Below are 22,364 nucleotides of genomic sequence, written 5' to 3' on the forward strand. Positions count from 1 at the left end.
ACATGACACTTGAATTACTTGACAGAACAGAAAATGTAGCCAAGCAAATTTACCAATGCCAGAAGACTAACTTTTTTATTATTATTTTAATATGTTAATGGAATAATCAGGTCCCCACGCTGTGATCATGATTTACTGATTTTGCATGTTCAATTCTACGAATTTCTATCGCTTTTTGACGATTTGTCTAATAATTTTCTAAAATTAGGGTAACACTGTTATAAACTGTCAAAAACTTTATAAACTTGCCGCTTTGGTCACGTTGGTCACGTTTTACCAATTTTATTAATTATAAATATTATTTTATTACTTTAAATAAACGAAAGCAAAAATGTCTTACGATAAAAAACTAGTTGATCTAGCAATTAAACTATTTTCGATTGATGCTGTAAAGTTTGGAGAGTTTACGACAAAGAGCGGCATCAAAACACCTGTTTATTTTGATTTGAGGGTTATAGTCAGCTATCCTGATGTTATGGTGAGTTTGTGACATAAAAAGTATCATTAACTTTATACATTCTCCACCACCAAAAGACTACATAACACCACCTCGTGCATTCAAAAGTGTCATTTTATGTTTATTTGCTACAGTACAGTATAGTACTCAGTAATGCTTTTATTTCACAGGAATCTATATCAAACCTGTTACTGGAAGTTGCAATGAAAGATCTGAAATATGACCACGTGTGTGGTGTCCCGTACACAGCTTTACCCATCGCTACAATCCTCAGCGTACTGACTAAGAAGTCTATGCTCATGCGAAGAAAAGAAACAAAAGCATATGGAACTAAGAAATCCATCGAGGGCCATTATAAAGCTGGCCAGTCATGCTTAATAGTCGAAGATGTTGTTACTTCTGGGTCCAGCGTGTTGGAAACAGTCCGAGATCTACGTAAAGAAGGATTGGTAGTCACAGACGCAGTTATTATATTGGATCGGGAACAAGGAGGCAGCAAAAATCTTGAAGTTGATGATGTGCAAGTCAAGTCATTGTTTACGATGTCCTCTCTGATTGACATTCTGGTGAAAAATGGAAAGATTACTGAGGAAACCGTGACTAAAGTGAAGTTGTACTTGAAAGAGACTCAAGCTCCAGTCATTGGTATGTTAATTTATTTTGTTAATGATATTAAAAAAATCTGTTGCCTAGGGTTACTGATAATATTTATCTACATTAACAAATACTTCCTGATCCCTGACCCTATCCTACATGTAAAATGAAAAAAGTAACTTGATTATATAGAATTGTATTTTTTAATTATTTCTTTTTACAGAAAAGCTGTTGGACAGAATGTCGCTGACTTATGAAAAGCGAGCTGAACTTGCTAAAAATGGGGTGGCTAAACAGCTATTCAGTATAATGGCAACAAAGAAAACCAACTTGTGTCTATCAGTGGACTTGACATCGGCTACGAAGATCCTGGACCTTCTGGAAAAAGTTGGCGAACATGTTTGTCTTGTGAAGACTCATGCAGACATCATTGAAGACTACACTGGTGATTTCATTACCAGAATCAAACAACTGGCTGAGAGATTCAACTTTTTAATACTAGAGGATAGAAAATATGCTGATATTGGCCATACTGTCTCTCTACAGTATTCCAAAGGCCTGTACAAAGTAGGGGACTGGGCGGATTGTGTAACTGCCCATTCTTTGCCTGGTGAAGGCATACTGAAAGCCCTCAATTCATCAAATGGTGTCAATCGAGGAGTCTTCTTACTGGCTGAAATGAGCAGTGAGGTAAGATGTTAGACAAAAACTTTTCTAATAAAAGCTGCAAATTGATAATTCAAGTATTAATTACTACTATTACTTTTCAGGGAAATCTAATAACACCGGATTACAAAGAGGCAACAGTGGCCATGGCATCAAAATACCCTGAATTGATTACTGGTTTTGTTTGTCAAAACAAAGACACCTTCAAGGATCCAGGTCTTATACAGCTGACTCCAGGAGTGCAGCTGGAGAGCAGCAAAGATGATTTGGGTCAGGTGTACAATACTCCGGAGAAGGTCATCTTGGAGAAAGGAGGTGATGTAATAGTTGTGGGGAGAGGCATTGTGGCGGCCAAAAGCCCAGAAGCCCAAGCAGTCATTTACAAAGATACTCTGTGGAAATGTTACATGAAAAGAGTCTCTGGGAAACTAGAGTAAAAGAAAAAATTGTATTCCTTTGGTGTGCTATCTATTATTATGTTACAGAAAACTTTTACATTTCGTTAAGACATATCATGTTATTATAAGTTTATGAATGTTGTTACAGAATTGTGTATATCCCAGTTATTTAGCATGTGTTTTGTATAAGGGACCAATATGTTATTGTGATAAAATAAGGTTGTAGAATAATAACTTTGTGGTGCTAAAACAACCAATTTATAGTGCCTTTACATTCCTACATAGGTGTTATAACACCAAAATATTCCGACGTTTTCATAGAGTATAAGCAAAAGGATTGTATTCATGTTATAATAATAACTATATAATTTCACCTAAAATTGTTTTCTTTTACTACTTCCTTATGCGAGTCGTAAGTGTAACTACTGTTGAGTAGATATTGGGTTGGTACTTCTGGGTATAGTAAAAATGGTCATGTATTAGCTAATAATGTGTGTACCACTTAATAGTTAATACATATCATTCCTGGGGAAAAATGCGTAATATTAGAATTACATCTTATGAATTTCTTACGCCTGGGTTTAAAGGATACCTATTGAAAGATTTTGTTAGACCTTAACTAATCTCATAGCTTAACAAAAACAGATTAAATCAAATAATTGCGTTTTTATTTTTATTTATCTAGGTATTTTTTTAAATAACCCTTGTTAATAATAACTATAAAATAATGTTATAGTTATTGAGATTCTCTTTACATAAAATTTGAAATTTCCCTCAAAAATGTAAACTTTTTTTGCATTGGCATCCCAAATTTAAAATGTCATCATTAAATCACAATGTCAATCACAAGGAAATGTCAAAATTGATAATGACTGCAGTTTTGTACGCAACAAAACAAAACAAAACATCATTAATAATTTAGAGATGGATTATATAGTTAAGGAATTAGGTATAAGTAATAAAAATATATTCCCAACTGCATCCCCTGGCCTTTTTTCCGTCGTCGTCCACACAGCTTGGTTGAAAAAATGGATAAAAAACATCGAAATAGATACCTCGCTGAACAATGTAGATTTTACCTTGCAACCTGGTGAAAGTGTACCTTATCCGTGGCGAAAAATATTTATGAGGGTATGTAAATTATTTATTGTTACAAAAATATTGCATTTCTGTTTCAACACGCTCTAATAAGAAAACGTTTACATTTTAGGTGTTGAGTAAAAAAGTGTCCAAGGTTCTTCCTTTGCCTCGTTACAAGCTCAACGAAAACACAAACGAGACTCCCCTCACGTTCTCCCAACTCTTACAATATGTGTCACAGAGTAACCAAAGAACATTGTGGAAGGAAGCATACAAGAAATATTGTCAAAATAATGATAGCAGTAAGGAAAGTACCATAGTGAACCTATTGGAGCATGACCAGCTGATGTCTGAGGTTGTGCTCCGCTTGTATGGATGTAATATAATTAGGGTAAAGTGTGATGGAGCTGGGAAACACATAGAGTACAAAGAGATAATACCTAATAAACATGTTTTAAAAATGTATGAAACTCATGGCAACCTGCTAGCAGCCATGTTCACTATTGAAACAGATACTAACTTCTATGTTATATACCGGGCACAATATGAGAATACCCTCCTAGACTGTCTGAACTTCAGCCCAAACTTAATAGACATGAATTACAGTAGAGGCTTGTTCATAGTGTACCAACTGTTGAACTTGTCTAAAGCTATGAGTGACAGGGGGCTAAGCTTGGGCATGTTGACCCTTCTAGATATTTACTTGTCTGAGAATCTGTGGCTGCAGGTTTTGCCAATGATGACAAATAATATACATTGTTTGGATGCTTCCCTAATTATTGAACACAATAGGAGTAAACAGACCACTCCTGCAATAAGTCAGGCTCCTCCTGGGAAAAGGGGGGAGGAGTGGTGTTGGCGCAAGGAGGCAGTTCAGCTGGAGAAGCTTTGTATGTTGTGGGTGAGAGGAAGGATATCTAACCTGGACTATCTGCTACACCTGAATATGTTGGCTGGAAGAGCCGCCAATGATCCACAAGCCCACTTCATGGTTCCATGGGTCACTGATTTCTCATCTAGATGTGGTAAGTCTGTGTAGAGTAATGCTTTTGTTTGTGAGATAAAAGTGTGTATATTGTGATGATTCATGTTGTTATCTGTAACACAGATGCTCATAAATTTATCAGTAATGTTTGTTTTGTATACATATTGCTAGAAATGGTACATTACAAAGGTTGAATGAATTTTAAAATTAAATAGATTGATAAATGTGTAGATATTTCTAGATTGATGTTATACATACAGCACATGCTAATTGTTAATAATCTTAAGCCCTATTTTCTAGAAATAGAGTTTCATTTTCTTAGAACTTCCATGTTCCACTATGCTCTTATGTTCTATGTTAATGGAACTCAATAAATAGCTCATAAGCTGGTTACCGATTTTCATGATTAATTTCCTCATAATTGATAACTTGTAAAATAATTAAGAAAGTCAGTCAAGACAGTCTATTAGTAGGCTGAACAGTGTCAGGCATTCAAACATGTAAGAAAAACAATGTGATTTCCTCCTTGTTAAAAACTCATTTATTTTATAATTATAGTATTACATACAAAGTGCTGGATTATAGTATATCAGCTAACCACACAAATATGAAAACATATTCACCTTACTTAATTCTAACAGCAATATCACAAATGAATTATCAATTTCTATGGTGATTGATGTAGTATTTATTGCTATCCATCTTCAATTTTTTATTAAAAATTCTAGGTAGAAACTGGCGAGACCTAAGTAAGTCCAAGTACCGGCTGAATAAGGGCGACAGACAGCTGGACATGACGTATGACGTCAGCAGCTGCACCGACCAGATACCACACCACGTTTCCGACGCCCTGTCCGATATAACTTGCTACGTCTATCTAGCGCGCAGGTTTGTGCGAAAATTACCTTAATGAACTAGTAATTAAGATTTCTTTTTCATTGGCTGATAGAATAATTGACTTAGTTTAGTTAATTGATGTTGTTTTTCTGTGTAGCTAATTTATGTATATTTCGTTTAACCATTGAAGTGTTTCGTGTCATTGACTGGGTAATGAGTTTTGAATGGATTAGTGTTTCGCTAACATTCAAACTGCGAATTGAAGATAAAAAAATTCTATGTATAGGCATGTAAAATTGATAATACAAATGCAAAATTGGTAAAAGCCACCATTCATTGGATTTTACGATTGAGTATCAAAAATAAAATATTATACTCTATGGAGAAACCTCTTATGACTTAATTTAAACAACATAGGGGACGTCCATTAATCACGTGAGACTTAATTAGGGGTTCGACAAAAATCACGAAACATCACAAGAGGGGACGGGGGCTTTATAAAATATCACGTGTATTTATTTTTTCACCGAACGCGTGTTTTTTAAACCTTAAAACGGGGTGTAGTGTAGAATTTGTCACATCCCCATAAAAGAGTATAATAAATTATAATTATGCATTTCTAAACTTAAATCAATTTAGATGATATTTTTAGGTACTTGTATTACCTACAAAATATTTTGTGTATTAAAAAAATACACGTGATGTTGGTTGGGGGTGGGGGGGTTAATCTAAAATCTCACCACATATCACCAAGTGGGGTCAAAAAATCGTTTAAAAAACCTCACGTGATTAATGGACGACCACATATTTGTTATCATCTTAGCTGACAATATATGAAAAATGGGCCCTGTAGCCTCTTTCGCTCATTTTTCTTAGGCAAGCCAAAAGCTGATTACTAATTGTAGTGTAATTTAAATCATATGAGTGATCTCTATACTGTATAATACAGTATGTACCAAAATTGTAGCTATATAACTATGCTATTATTTTTCTAGAACACCTAAGGAGGTCTTATGTAAATATGTGAGAAATAAATGGGTGCCGGCCGAATATCCAGCGTCGATACAGCGCATGCAGGAGTGGACCCCAGACGAGTGCATACCGGAGTTCTACACAGACCCTACTGTGTTTAAGAGCATTCATGAAGACCTACCGGTGAGTAGAATTAATGAAAATACACAATTTAGACACCTTAATAAGCATACAGCTTTACAATTTAAATGTGAAGGCACGAACTCTTAACACAATAACTGCACGATTGGTGCAGTGGCTGGGCAACCGGCTGCCGTGCAACGTGTAGCGGGTTCGATTTCCGCACGGAGCAACTCTTTGTGTGATCCATAAATTGGTGTTTCGGTTTCATGTGTCTTTGAACGTGTGTGTTCATAACGCACCCACGACACAGGAGAAAATCCTAATTTAGGGCAACGATAAAAAAACATACCCACATTTTAATTTTAAACAACTCTTTTATTGGAAATTTCAAAATAAGTTACGCTATTGTGCTTCACTTTGTTAGGTAGAGGTCAAGGTAATTTTTTATTAGGTACTGCACCTTCGAAATATGGCATTTAATATGTTTCGTCTAGTACTTTTCGTCGTACTTGAAAAGTAAATGTTATTCTTGCTTAATTCTAGGACCTAGGCATACCGTCGTGGGCGACCTGCGTGGAAGATTTTATAACGAAACACAGAGAAGCATTGGAAAGTACGCATGTGTCAGAGAATCTACACCATTGGATTGATATTACTTTCGGATACAAGTGAGTTGGTCATCATTTGAATATTGAATAAGTTATTAAAAAACAAAGTGATTTATGACGTATCTGTATTTTCATACCCAGTTTTTAAGGGACATTTTCTCTTAAATAGTAAATCAGAATTTAAAAGAATTAAAAAGAAAACGTAACCTAAATATTTTTAAGCGCGGCCTATATTAAAATTCTTTGAATTAAGACTTTATGCTACATGGAATAAGGTATATTAAAACTCATTCCTCTCCCCAGATTATCAGGCGCTGCGTCAGTAAAAGCTAAGAACGTGTGTCTATCGTTAGTAGACGGACACACGCGCATCCGTCGCGGGGGCGCGGTCCAGTTGTTGTGCGCGCCCCACCCGCCGCGCGCCCCCCGCGCCCTGCCACCTGCGCCCCCGCGCCTACACTGGACGGCGCCTAAGGATGCTAGTAAGTATTTTCTATAAGTTTGTAACTTACTTTTAAAAAAAGTATAATTTGTTGGCTTCTGCATTAAGCATGACTATCTCATAAGTACCGAACAGTTTTATAAGTTCAAGTATTATAAATTCCAAGTTAAACAAACTTATCATCATCATATTTGAGTCTCGTGTATAACTCAAGATCATTACGTTAAATATCATTGTCCACAGAAAAGTCCCTCAGAAACGACAGTTCAGATGACGTGTCTGATGATGAAGAGGAGTCGACCAGCCTTCCTCAGCACGTGTCGCGGTTGAACGTGCCTCCCCAACGCGTCAGATCTCGACACAAAAGCAGCAGTAGGGCTCGCTCCCTGTCCAAAAGCCAAGGACTCGAGGATTCGCAGACTGTCCCCATGGAAGGCAGAGCTTCCTCCCACTCGCGACACTACAGGGTCCAAAGATCAGAGCTCGGCAAAGGCGTCATATACCTCCCCAAAGAATTCAACCCGGTAGCTTCTATACAGGCGATAGAATCCCTCGACAATTTTAGAACAAAATGCTTCTTCACCAAAGCCGAAGATAAGGAGAAACACAAGGAAAATATCACCCATTTAAACCTTTATCCGGTGCAGCAGGACATGAGGCAGGACAGTACTGTGTCCACAAAGGAAGGTTGTGATGATACCGCCTTCACCAATCACATGTTCTTAGCGTCCTATGACCAGAGTTATTTGAAGAAGTTCACTCAGGATGCGCATTTGGAAAGTGTTCTAAAGGAGAGGAAAAATAGAACATTCAATACTAGATATACGACAGATGCAGCTATCTACAAGCAGTTTGTTACGGAAAGTAGACGCCAGGATATGTTAGTCATAGGGTGTTTGATCGTGGAAATATTTTTACACAGCTACATGCGTCCGCTTCGAACCGCCAACGATAACTTCTTAGAACGCTACAACAACTGCCGGACAGTGCTGAAGTACAATTTCAACGCGTTACCAAGAAGTGTTAGTTACATAGCGTCCTTACTCCTGAACGTGCAACCTCTCAGTTTGAGCTACAAAAACGAACTGACGCCAAAAAAGGAGGAGCCTATGAAGAAGATTTTGGTAACCGATAAAGGGTTGCCAGCTCCCACTCCTGCGCAGCTTTTACAACCTTTATTGATGCAGCATTTAATACCGTTTCCTCAAAGCTTTAATATTTTGTACAAATTGTTGAATACACTACATGAATACGAACTCACAAGCACGGAGCTGAACATACTGTATACATATGAATGTGATGGCGTGCAATGCGAAAAATATCAAAACGTGGACAAAACGAAACTGTATTTTAACCAGAAAATAGCTGAAGGAAAGATTCAAGCGTGTGCTAGCCATTTAGAAGTCCTGTTAAACCAAGTAAATTGTTACAATCAGTTCGATGTCCTGGACATCTTCCTCTCCCACTACATAGAGTTACTGCAGAACAAGGACACGTCGGTATTGGCCGCGTGGTACTTATTCGACACAGTCAGCAAGGCGTTGGGGCCCGCCGAGACGAGGAAGAAGCTTCTCAAACACATCCTGAACCTTTACGAAGACGACGACTTTGCTGTGGACAAACCTGACCAGCATAAGTTGACCGACATCGACGGCGCCCTCGCAGGGGGAGTGTCGAACAAACAGAAGTTTGTGAAGCTCTACCACAACATCTTCCTCCTTCAGCTCATGGTCAGGTTGGGGCTCCAATGTTTCCTGGACAACTTCACACAGCACCTAGTTGAGGCTGTTGGCGGTTACAAGGACGTTACTGAAGAAGTTGGCTCTCCGGGCCATCTGTGTCACAACAAAGCATTATCCAGTAAAAAGCCGAGATATTCTGATGATAATGTGAAGAATGCCCTGTCTAGTAACACGGATATATTTTCTCCTGATACATCGTACGGGTCTGAACACGTGACGACTCCTGGTGTGGAGAAAACTGAGACTCACGAAGGATTGAAGGAAAAAGACAGTGATAATAGAAGCGAAAATGAATTGTTCCACTTCGAGACTGATAAGGACAGATTGCCAAGTAGAAGCAGTAGAAGCAAGTCTCCCGCGGAGTCCATAGACTCGTATAACTCGAACACTCAAGATAACATCCACACTCCCTCACCATCGATAGACCATGTCTCACCAATATCCAGTAAGTACTTCACATCAAATGCCGCAGCCCAAAAAGAATTGAATCAGCTACAAAATAGAGATCAAAATCACGAAGCAGTGACGCCTTCGAACAAACCAATGTCTCCAACTATAGAAATACCGACGAAGCCGATGTTTACAAGTTACCTACATTTCGCAGAGGAAGATGATTCTGAGGTAGAACTAAGAAGAAAGTCTCACGACCCTCAGATAAACTTGGAACTACGGAAGCACATGGACAGGTCAGCTAAAGGCTCTCGAAGTATGAACGATGAAGATTTCCAAGGATTTAAAGACCCTAATACGTCAAAAATTTCAGATATGAGTTCTGAAAGTTTAATTTGGTTGGCTCATAGACTAGGCCCGGTGCTTACTTGTCGGTACATAACGAGGAACTTACTGAAGATGTTAACGCTATGTTATATTGGGAAGGACAACTTGGCGCCCTGGGACAGTGATGATAGGGATGAGTTTGACGAGATATCCATTGTGAGCAGTCGCGTGGTCGGCGATAGAAACGCTATGAAGGTGATCAAGTGCCTCACTTCTATTGTAGGTGAGTGACTGTAGCTTTATTTGTGTGTGGTTTGATGACTGCTTACTTGACTAACTTCTCTAACTTAAAAGATAATGATGATATACTTTATTCTGCTTAAATAAATGTAGTAAATACTGTACCTTTGGGCTACTATCAAGTCAATCAATTAATATCAATCATATCAACAAAGTCAAAGTCGAAGTCCCTAATTTAAGATTAATTGAAATAAATGCAATTAATCTTAAATTAGGGACTTTTTAAACTTCAAATTGAATTGTCAGTCAGTCTGTCTGTCAGTGAAGCTAGGTGCTCGTTCCAAAGTGTACCAACTTCATCAAAAATCGTCTTTATTTCCTTTCCCAGCGATGTACGGTGAACAGCTAATAATATTCCAATACCTGCCTCACATGGGCGAGCTGATAGCGTCGTGTCGGCGTCGCCTGTCCGCGCCGCTAGAGGGCGGCGTGGTCGCCTGTCTACAGCTCATTAAGTACTTACTGCCGCATATGTCTGATGTCAAACTTATGGAGCAGTTGCAGGTATGAATTCATTATGTTATATCGTGTATTGTGTTTGTTGTAAAAGTATCTAACAAGCTAAGAGTCTGTTCTCCGGTAGTCAATTAATGATATAAACTGTCCTTTAAGCGTCGTTTCAGCATACCAAAAAGTAATCTAATAATTTTCTTCATGCCAACTTGTTTTTATATCTATTAGCTTACCTAATAACTATTGTTAGACTAAATTCTTATTCATGACTAGGCGAAGACGCCGCGTCCGCTGCTCATGAAGTCCCGCAGTGACTTGAAACTAGTAGAACTATTCTCAATCATTTACGTCAGTAAACCGTTATATTGAATTAATCCATTAATTCCTATTTATTCCAGGACACATTCCTAAAATCGATCCTGCAGCCGGCCCTCCGGCTAGCGTCGACGACTCGTTGTTCGTACCCGAGCGGCGCCGCGGCGCGGAGCTCGCTCACTAGGAAGCTGCTGGACGCGCTGCATGTACTGGCCGTCAGGATCGGGCCCGAGATGACCAGGAGACACCTTTGTGTACCGGCTTTGCAGAGGTAAGAATACAATTGTTGTTTCTGGTCTGGGTGTCATGTGTATGTGAACTTGTATGTTTGTAAACGCACTTATGACGCAGGAGAAAATCCTAGTGTAGGGCAATGTTTTTAAGAAAAGAATAAATTTAAAGTTTGTGTCGTTTTAAGGATCGCCGACAAACAGGTTATTTCATTCATAACCGTCCCCACAAAGGCCTGTTTTCACATCAACAAATACTTGTCATGTAAATTGTTGTATATTTTGGTTCCAGATTCTTTTTGGCGTTCGATAAAGCTACGGGCAAGATTGATAACTGGCCGAAACAGGAAGAAACAACACCGGAAAAGGTACCAAACCAATTTCATACCTAAATTAATATACTTTTTAACTATTCACATCGTTTTACACGGCATGACAAAATCTCTTGCATATTTTCAATGTTTATTACCATATTGCACGCCGTTTCGGACTAGGATTAGCTTTGAACAGGTTTTAATTAGTTAGAGACATTTAAAATTACATATCCTTTTACAAGATTTTATTTAACTTACGATGTGTGTACTGTGTATGTATTTATGTATATGAAGCGGAATCTTGCAACTAAATTTTGAAGCCGGTATCTTTAACCGATTGATTGGACCTGAATTGTCTATAATATTATCTATTTAATTTACATGGCTATAAAAGCTAAACTGCGTGTTTTTATAAGATTTTAATTAAAATGTATTTCTCATATAGACATTAGAGCAAGAGCCGTCCGACTCAAAGCCGGAAGGTTTCCTGGAGATATGCCGCGACGGCACCACGGCGGAGTGGCGCGTGCAGGACGGGCGGGTAGTCCGGGCCGACATACCCGACCTCGCCTGCACGCCGCCTGATGTCGCGGACCATGCCAACGATACCACCAGGCTTACGGTCAGTATCTCAGTATTGTATAACCATTGTGGGTAAGGTTACTGGAAACCCGCCATATTTTGTATATAATGTAATAATAATAATGGGTCCTGCCATATTTTATATCACCAATATGTTAGATGATGCTAGTGTGAAACTCTCGTTCTTCGTCTAATAGGGTTTGACTAGTGTCATACCGTTGGACGTTCAATATTTGATAGCCGCTGTGATTGGTCAAAAATACCTCCTTCTACATTTGCGCCCCCATCTCCTAAAAAGCTGGCATCGCATTTGTAACTCCTCCGGTAGGTATTGCGGTGTACATGGGTGGCGTATTCTTGTTTGCCACCACTACACTACCTTTTAAAGATATACTTCGATACCTTATTAACTACCTTGTTTGAACGAGAAGTGGAATGTTTGTAAACGAACTACTAAGCTAAATAACTTCTTAACAAACATTTAACATCAATTTTATCAAAGATATAACCTAAAATCAAGATTACAAACCTAAAATGACCTTTTACATATATCGTTGTAGGCTCAAGAAGAGTTGCTGATGGTATTCGACGAGGAGCTAGCGTACCGAGCGTACACGACCTTCGTGAAGTCTATAGGCACCGAGACCATGGAGCGGTGTCTCAAGAATATAGACACCGTCAGAGCGCTCTGCAGGAATTATGAACAAAACCATCGGATCAGGTAGGTTATAGAAAATGTTAACAATGTAATCATACATTTTGATTTTACTAAATAAAATATTCCGACTCAAGTTCTAAATAATTATAGTGTTAGTGACCATGTCAGTTTAAAAACTTATTTTTATTTTACTTCGCAAAAGCGACTGGTAATTGGATTTTTATCAACCATTAGGTTAGATTTATAGTTTAATTTTAATGGAATTAGTAAATTAAACCGTAAATAAATTTCGCACACGTAAAAAGCAATACAGAAAATCATAAATCTATCTATAAATTTATCTGCTATGACATAATTATAGCTGCAAAAATCCTATGTACTTAAATCTTGTATCACAGAAAACTAAGCACTATCACTATAACAACAAAATCTATTTTCAACAGCTCTCCTCTTCAAATCCGTCCGGACAAGCGCGTTCAGCTTTCATTCAGCGACGAGCCTTTGAGTCGAAAAGCTGAATCTTCAAGCAAGTCTGATGTGGTCATGGACCATATATCCAGCTCAAACAGTTTCGGGTCCAACGTCACATTAGTGGGAAACCGTATAGATGTCGCTAGTGACGCGTGTGACGTCGCCAGTGGTGCGCACGCGCATGGTTTCGATGTCGTCGCGTATAAAGCTGATAATGGGGTAAAGAGTAATAGGTGTGTAATGTTTTGTTGAAATTTTTGTCTGATTTGCTTTATTGTAGATCGTAAATGGTAAAATCTATTTTACAATAAATTATCACAATTTTCAAGAATAAACATGCTTTTTTGTTTGTGTTAATAATGATAATTAACAACTTATAAGTAATTGTAATTAGTAATATTTCTGGGTAAATCAAATTTGTATCAAAATATGTTGAAACTATAATCTTTTAACTACTCAAGTTAAACACGTAATAGTACATTTGAATTCGGCGAAAGAATAAAAAACAAAGATAGCACATACTCAATATCAACCTTAACACATTGAACGCCGTGGTGGTCACCGTTGACCGATGTTTAGCGGAGGATTTGCCTTTTCAACAGTTTTCTATTGGCAGTCAAAAACTTAATTGATTTCGCAGACATTTACGCGGTGACTGGCTGATCTACTGGGAGCACGAGATAGGCCGGCCGGACAAGGAGACCCGGTTCAACCTGAAGCAGATCAAGCTGCAGAGCTTCGTGGGCCACACGCACTCCGTCAAGTCCATCCACTGCCTGGACAACGAGAACAGCTTCATGAGCGGCTCCAAGGACAAGACTGTGAGGCTGTGGTCGCTGAGGAACCAGGTATGTGGTGGTGTGAGCACGTAGCTTCACTGACGGACAGACTATTGCTTATTTCTTTCTTTGTTGACGTTTCAAAAGTAGCTAAGTAAATGGTTTAATTGGAATAAATTATTTGACTTTGACTTTGTGATTTGAGGCAAGAAATGTTATTTTATAAGATAGATAGTTTCTGCCAGGGGCTTCGCTCGAGATTCCGTAGGATAAAAAGTAGTCTATGTGTTATTCCAGACCATAATCTAGGTTTGTTACAAATTTCATCCTGATCCCTTCAGATATTTTGAGGGGATTGAGTAACACACATATACACAGAAACACAAACTAAAACTTTCGCATATGATATTAGTAAAAAGTTAAAAAATGATGATAATAATGAATGATTTCATTGAATAATTGATCCACTATAAATATGAGATACGTACAGGATCAGGAAATACACGTGACAAAGTTCCTAATTCCACTCAGGCAAAGTTGGTGGTGTCTGTAAAGATCTTGAATGTTTGGCCTACTTAATATTAAAACCAATATTACATACCGTACAACCTCGTTAGTCGAAGCTGGTATGAGTGTAAAAGTAATTCTCTTAATACAGGGTGATGGCAACGCGACGTCTCAGTGTAACTGGACGTACACGGGCCACAAGAAGGGCGTGTTGTCCCTGACGTTCCTGGAGTCGCTGCGCCTGGCCGTCTCCACGGACTCCGTCGTGCATATATGGGACCCGTTCATGGAGAGCGTCGTGTCGCAGGTGTGTAGTTAAACATGTTTATTTACTTATTTAAATAAAATGTATCTATGTTTCAAGTTCTTTGACCATTCATGGTATGCAAGATCCTTAGACAAATATGTCATTTTAAAGAGGATAGATATCACAAAGTATAAAAAAATTTGGGCTCAAAACTTGGTCTTCTCTTTTAGAGTGTAAAAGTTGTAATAAAGAACATATTTCTAACGATTTTACTTCAGTTAGCAAAGACATAACCTGCCGTACTCAGTAGCACTTAGTGGTTTCTTAATCATGTCCTAAGCAATTGTTTTCTATACAAAATCATTACTAAGGAATAGTTTAAGTAATCGTTAAATGTCACTGAGTGCAACAGTGTCTTAATTTAATCTGCTAAACTACACTATTCTTAGTATTGTGCATTGTGTCTATAACACTTTATACGTTGCACTGAAGTTGGACTCAGTGAAGAGCCCGGTGAGTATAGTCCGCACGCTGGCGGGTCCGTCGGCCGCGGTGCTGGCCGCCACCACGGACGCCACGCTGCGGGTCATCGACGCACGGACCCCGCACACCTCGCACGAACTCAAGGTAACCATACTATGGAATGATAACTTCGTCATGTACAAGAATGATTTAAAAAAGAACAGCTTAACGCTATAAAGAAAAAAAAGTGAAAGAATTGCCTATTGATTTGTTGAGGCTAAATAAATTCATTTATGTTACATTTTAATCTTTCACATTTTGTTGCCATATAAGATTAATATAATTAACAATCTACTCTCAAATTCGATATAATCCCGATTAATATAATTAACAATCTACTCTCAAATTCGATATAATACCGTTATGCGTTTACATTTAAACAACTCCAAACCAACTAGCTCTTAGTATGAGTTTACTTTACGTTTAAAGTAATCAAAACGAGAGCGCGTTCGGTTTATTCGAGCCGTAAACTAAGGGTATTAAGGGTACAGAACTTAATCCAAGACACTGCCAAGACAAGAGCCGCGGGATACCTAGCGGGTTTACTGTGGCTCCGGGTCGAAAAGCAGGAGTCGGAAGGAACGGGGTGGTTTTTAGTCAGTAAGAGTCTGACACTACCTCTCGCCTCGCCCAAGGAGGGAGAAGTCATTAGATGATTTTTCCCCCTCAACAAAAAAAGACACTGCCAAGAAATATGTCAAAATTTGTGAATTTTACCACAATCAATTTTCAATGTATGATGATAGTATCTATTGTTGAGTTATACAAATAGCCTGTCGTTCCCTCAGCTCCCGATGAGTGCAACAACGTTCATCCGCTGCATGTGCGTGAGTTCGACGGGGGGCTGGGCGGCCTGCGGCCTGGCCAGCGGACATGTCGCCGTCACCGACCTGCGAACCGGACTCACCATCGCCGCCTGGAAGGCGCATGACGGAGAGGTATGTGGGACGAACCTTATGTCAACTGGTAAATAAGCTGGACCTGATGATAATCATCATGATCAACAACCTGTAAGAATCCATTGAACTATGAGTTGGCCGTAATCTCCACTCTTAAAGGCGAATAATGTCTAAAGATAAAAGGTTCTGTAGATAATTTTGTATTTATGTATTTATTAAGGCTTACAAACTAAGATATATACAGACAATCTTAAAAATATGTATAATTGCTGTTTGGTTTTTCAATTTATAATCAATAGTTTTACACAAATATCTTCTAAGCATTGCACGGGTTGAGTCGAAATGAATTACTTCTTTACATAAATTTAAACTGATTTTCCTCTCCTACTTGCGCAAACGTTGCGCAAAATAATGATGTCGTTTTCATCACATATAATTTTGTCGTGTACAGGTGTTGAGACTGGCGACAGTGGACGAGCACCGACTGCTCAGCTCAGGCCTGGACCAGGTCACGGCTCTGTGGAGACCTGACGACGGAGAACTCATTGCGCATCTCAAGTACGTATTCTTCGTTGTAATAGTTTAATGAAAGGAAGGCTAACGTGAGGTATGGAATGGTAATTGAATCGATGTATGAAATTGTGTTCGGTCAAAAGTGTTGACTTTATATTCTTTAAAAATGAACATGCACCTTGTTATACTGGTGTCAAATATTAAATAGTTTAGAAAACATGTTATAATCACTATAAATATGAATAACTTCATGGATTAACCGCTCTAACCACTCTAACGTCCAGCCGCGCACGGCATCCGAACCGCGCGCGACTCGCAAGTTCGTCGTAACAAAAAACCTATATAGCTACTGAACCGTAATGCCTAGAATAAAGAAAAGAATACCAAAAAAAAGATTGAAGAATACTGATCAATCTTAACGATATTTTAAAATCTTTAGTTAATCTTTAAAATACAATAAAACGGGTTAAACATGAAACACAGGAAAAAAAACAGAATTATTTCTACCTTTTTAGAATATACGGCACAACTATTGCATATTTTATCAATAAAATATTTTTACAACAAACTAGACTCATTACCCTTTCTTTTGATGTATATATGATTATATTCGGTTAACTCTAAGTATTGTAATTAAATCGAAAGAAAACACTACTCGTAATTTTACACATCAAAAAACCTGAGGAACACATTGACATTATTATGGAATCTTCAATGAATTTAGTATATTTCTCTTTGAAAAATGTATTATTTTGCTTATTACGAAATGTATTTCGATATTTTATATACTATTGTAATGCAAAGTATGTAAAATATGTATAAACAAAACTAAAATGGCCAACACCAGACCGGCCATTTTTTTCGAAACAACAATCGTTTGAAGTTAAAATTAGACTAGATTTATCAGCTAAAACTGTGATATTTGTGCATCATCGTAAAGCACAAATCTTCTAGTTTATTTTGATGTATAACACTTGCAAGATAAATTAAACAAAACTGTAGTATTTACGACATAATTGTTGGAACTCACAAAAACACTTCAAAAACGAGTCAACTAACTTTAAAAATTTATATTTTGTTTGTCAAAGCATATTACAACGCCATGTCTTATTTTTTCGTCGAACAATTTATTCAGCTGTATAGATAATCAGTCAAAACTCACCAAACAAGACCGTATTTTAAACTAGAGGGAGTTAAACAGAACTCGTCACTTTGGATACTATAGTATCCATGGACGCTAGAGTGGCTAATAAATCATCGAAGAACAATAGGTATGAAATTGTAATGTATTCTGAATATTGCATATTTCGTTGTCTAAACTTAAAATCCCTAACCTAACCAGAACTCATTTCTTTATTTCCCCAGAGGCAGCACAGAGCCCGTCCACTGCCTGTCGGTGTACTACAAGGAGCTGATCTCTGGGACCACCAACAACAGGATAGGGGTGCACACGTCGCTCGGCCAGGACGCGAGCTTCTCGTCCACCAAGCTGCGCGGGGACACCTTCCGCGGAGTCCTCACCTGCATGGCAGTACTCCCCCTCAACCGGCTACTGCTACTGGCCAGCGACAACGGCACCATCAGTCTACTCTGCTGAACAAAGGTATTATTCATAAATATCTGTATTATAACTCTGATTATTACTTGTGTTTAACGGTTACTTACGTCACGTAATTATTTGGCGAGGTTACTCGATAGCCAATCGCCACGACATGTTTCGAGTAATACTGCTTATGAGTCCCGAGCGTGGCTCGAAACCAATCGAGTTACCTCGTCAAACAGTTACGTTTGTAAGCTGTTGAATATAAATAATTAATATAAATATATAATTAACTAAAATCCATGTTAAGTCACTGTTGAGATTCTATATGAGTATATCGTCCATTCCAAAGTGTATGTTTTACTATATATTATGATATATAATGGTACCTGTAACTGTGTGTGTGTGTATGTGTGTTAGGATAATTTTTATGCGTTGATAATGTGTGAAAGTTTTAATCTTATGTATATTTCAATTTATATAACATTTAAAATGTGTTCGTGTATTATTCTATGTTCGTTCAAATTGTAACTTTGTATATTTTCTCGTGTGTATTTATATCGTTATTGCTATTTGCTAGCGTTTATATAAGTTGTTGCATGCTGTAAAATAATGTATTATTTTCTTTAATAAATATAGAACGAAATGCATACGTAAATCTGAGCGATATTAATAGTTAAAACATACATTTATGAAAAATAAATTTCTTACAATCATTCCAAACATCGAAATCATTCCAAAATATGCGAAATGAGTTTAAAAACCTAATGAATAATAAAATTAGTTTAGATCTATCTATCCATCTGATTTCTAAATGCAATGAAATTATATGTCACAAAATATTTCGATTTCTTTAATTTCAAATTATTGTGTTATTGTCTTGCGTATAGATAGATATCCAGACTACATTTCAATGAAATAGAATTCACTGGTAGGCGCAATAGATACGGAGGAAGCATAAAAATAAGAAGTAACACAAGAATATTTATATTATAATAACATTTTAACTTTTAAATGCAAGAGACGGAACTTCTGATACCATTTTTTGAATATGATTTCTCTTAAATACATCAAATTAAATAGTTAATTATTATAAGTTTGTGCTTTGTTATTAAAAATTGAATAATAATTATGAATATTTTAGAGTTGCTAATTAGATAGTAAAATATTATACCTTACATGTCGAAAGTACAAAGTAGACGTTACCAAAGATCTAATCAATCGTAATAATTGTTTTCACTAATCAATGTAAACTCATTAACCCGTGGTTTTGTTTGGGAAGTCTACCGCCTAAATAATTTAGCTATAAATTACATCGTATGATCATCAACAGTCAGATGACGTCTATTACTGAACAATCTCTCAAGTAATGACAGGCAGATGATGATTGAATGATTTAATATTCATCTACAGTATTCAACTAAAGTTCATGCAAAAGTAGTTTCTAAATATTGGTTATAAGGTCTATAATAAAGTAATAAAAGGGTGTGAGAGGACATGGACATCAGTGGCCTTTTGGCTGTTTACAGGTTTATAAGTGCAAAGTGCAGAATTAAAAACCACAAACCAGTTATACAAAACATTGGTAAATTATTTACTTTTTAGGAACACAATAATAAGACTAACAGGATCTTAATCTCCAGTGGTACCACCTAGGCAGAACAATTGCTTTTCTGTCATTCAAAAATCAACCATATACGGAAACATGGCGGTTCAATTTTCCCTAACAAAATCTTAGCGAATTGTATAGAAGTACTAGCGTATTTTGGTTAATTTACTTCTTAAAAGACATGTTTATAATGATATAATGTCTATTAAACATTACATTTAATTTTAAGTTAAATGTACTTCAATTCCTAACCGTAACAGCTCAACCAATTTTGTTGTTCTCGTAATATTTAAGTGAATATGTATATAAGAATATTATGAATAAAACTTGTAGAAATGCTAGTTTATATTTTAAATATTAAGAGTTAATTTTAGGGCCGGTTCCATTGACATAAATCAGCATCCAAAAAATTAAAATCAGTGAGTAGACGTAATAATTATTATCTATTTATTTGTCACTTTTACACAGACGTATAATCGACAAAGTAAGCAGTGGACCATTTCATTAGACCATCCATTGAATTAAGTGACGTCATCGGTACGCATCGCGTCAGTGGACGCTGTTGTATGAGTTTTTATACAAGAAAAACTAAAATCCGTTGCGTGCGATCCGTCCGATGCGTGCGATGCGGGCTTGTGGACGCTTACCTTTAGGCGATATTCGCATGCATTCAGAGCGAGTGGGTAGCGGTTTTGTCATAGGATTTTGTTTAACAAGTGTACTGCCATAAACTTTGACGATTGTACAAGGGTTGAATGACCGACTACTAAATAATATGTCGCAGTGCTGATGATTTTTAACTTATTTTAAATGAGGAACTAAGATAATTGTGTAACTGGCCAATAGTGTTTTAAATTGTATACAATATAGATATTATAATAATATATTAAAAAGTTATGTAGATATTAGCTTTTATCAATGAAGATGAAAGGTACCACTATAGAGCACTAAGTAGTAAAATATTTCGCATAGTTTATATAATATTTTAGTTTATATATCCAGTTAATAATATATGTAAATTATATATAAATGCAATATTACACATTTTATTCTTTGACAGACTAGGCAGCATACTTACAGCTGTTTAATTCTTTAGTTTAATTAAAAATATCTTCGTTTTTATCGATTTTAATATAATATGACTTATGTATATTAAGAAAAGCTAAAAAGATTCCTGTAAAAATTAAAGTATTACTATTTATTTTCCTTAACTTCGATCGAAACTACGTGCCACCAAGCGGAAGTTACTGTAAATTGGTCACAAACATTTTAATTTATTTATAACGCTCTATTCAAAAACATTTTGTTTTTGTTTTACATAATTCGGGACCCCACATCGCCAGTACCATGTACGAGTTTGTTTTACGTTGAACGAAAACGAAACGATAGCGCATTCGGCGCTCTGATTGGCCGGTGGGAATTAACCCACCAATCAGAGCGCCGAACGCTCTTTCGTTTCGATACCGTTTAAAGTAAAGCAAACTCATACTAAGATTACAGTTTTCGCTTCGAAAGTTTACAACTGTTTAAGTTGAGTATTGGTACTATTAAAATAGTAAAATTAAATTTTTAACCTTAAAAGTGTTAAACAATCCTACATTTAGTTCTAAAGTTATACCAACAGTGATATTACGAACAAATCATGAAAGAAAGTATTCAAATCATCCAAAATATTAGCTCTAAGTCAGTGAAATAAAATAAAATATCTGTAAACATCAAAAGAACCTAATAAACTGTAACACATAAAATAAAATTTGTATTTTGTAAAAATTGTAACCAATAAGCAAAAAGTTACTAAACCATAGAGTAAGCTGGGTCTATAAAACGGCTTGTTTATGGAGCGATCTAGCTATAATCTGTGGTTTTTAATCAATAGTCTTTAAAACTAAAACTTGTAAAATGTATAATGTAAATATAAATTTTAACATTATATTATTGTAAATTACGATAATTCAATAAACCAAATATGTTATACTCATTTTCAATCGTCCGATATTTTGTGTGCCAAATATTTTAGCACATTAAGCGCCTGTTACCAACTTCATAAACTTATGTGACAGATAGTTCTTACAAATTGCGTTCTTAATTTAAATTTATCTGGGCCATAGCAGCTATTAGTTTCAATAATAAATCAATCTTTTTACCATAAAGTATTTATTTATAACCAATATTTTTCAAAGATTACATGAATTGGGTTTGTCTTTTGCTATTTTTATCGAAAGTTCTTTCTTAGTTATTATTTGTGTACAATTATTTATTAAATAATTTTAATCCAAGTTTTAACGAAAAGTTTAAATACTTAAAACACTCAGTGTTGCTGTATGTTAAAACGTTTTTTAATTCCCATCTACAAAACAAAGTAAGAATATCTCTGAAGTATAAGTATTTATCATATCAACATTTTCAATAGAATACAGAGGACAACAGGAAAAATGTTATTATTTATTATAAGTCATATTTAAAATTTTAAATAAAACATTCCTTTCAGACACAAATTGTATATTCAAATATTTTTGTATAATAAATATTATAAAAAATACTAAAAACAATGTTTACAGCTTAACTACGTAAACTTCGAGGATGCTCGACTAGTTTCATGCCACACCCGGGCTCATAATACTAATAAGCATCCTCGAACAGTTTACTACCTACTGTTATTGTATTATTTAAGTTTTTAAAGTAAATACAATCTGTGTAAACCAGAATTTCAACCAATCATATTAAAGTAAAAACTGTTGTAAGTAACTGTGTATATTCTCGTAGGAAAGGTATTTTTAATAATAAAACAAGTTTTATAAATTATT

At 36.4% G+C, this 22,364-nt stretch overlaps 2 protein-coding genes across 2 annotated transcripts; both read left to right on the forward strand.

The window, feature by feature from the left end:
• Nucleotides 1–217: 217 nt before the first annotated feature.
• LOC118264713 (uridine 5'-monophosphate synthase) lies at nt 218–2,495 on the forward strand. Its single transcript, XM_035577314.2, has 4 exons — nt 218–478; nt 628–1,102; nt 1,275–1,741; nt 1,822–2,495. Exons 1-4 carry the CDS (start codon nt 332–334, stop codon nt 2,152–2,154), a joined length of 1,422 nt encoding a protein of 473 aa, XP_035433207.2. The 5' UTR covers nt 218–331; the 3' UTR covers nt 2,155–2,495.
• Nucleotides 2,496–2,959: 464 nt separating this feature from the next.
• Nucleotides 2,960–22,362, forward strand: LOC118264711 (WD repeat-containing protein 81). The gene is made up of 19 exons (XM_050704694.1): nt 2,960–3,246; nt 3,326–4,220; nt 4,909–5,068; nt 6,013–6,172; nt 6,656–6,780; nt 7,024–7,202; nt 7,406–9,904; nt 10,250–10,425; nt 10,773–10,960; nt 11,212–11,287; nt 11,679–11,855; nt 12,376–12,536; nt 12,917–13,177; nt 13,585–13,792; nt 14,382–14,537; nt 14,970–15,104; nt 15,788–15,937; nt 16,350–16,456; nt 17,777–22,362. Exons 1-19 carry the CDS (start codon nt 3,040–3,042, stop codon nt 18,006–18,008), a joined length of 6,252 nt encoding a protein of 2,083 aa, XP_050560651.1. The 5' UTR covers nt 2,960–3,039; the 3' UTR covers nt 18,009–22,362.
• Nucleotides 22,363–22,364: the final 2 nt, after the last annotated feature.

This window comes from Spodoptera frugiperda, chromosome 26 (assembly GCF_023101765.2).
Source record: "Spodoptera frugiperda isolate SF20-4 chromosome 26, AGI-APGP_CSIRO_Sfru_2.0, whole genome shotgun sequence".
In the NCBI taxonomy this organism is placed as follows: domain Eukaryota; kingdom Metazoa; phylum Arthropoda; class Insecta; order Lepidoptera; family Noctuidae; genus Spodoptera; species Spodoptera frugiperda.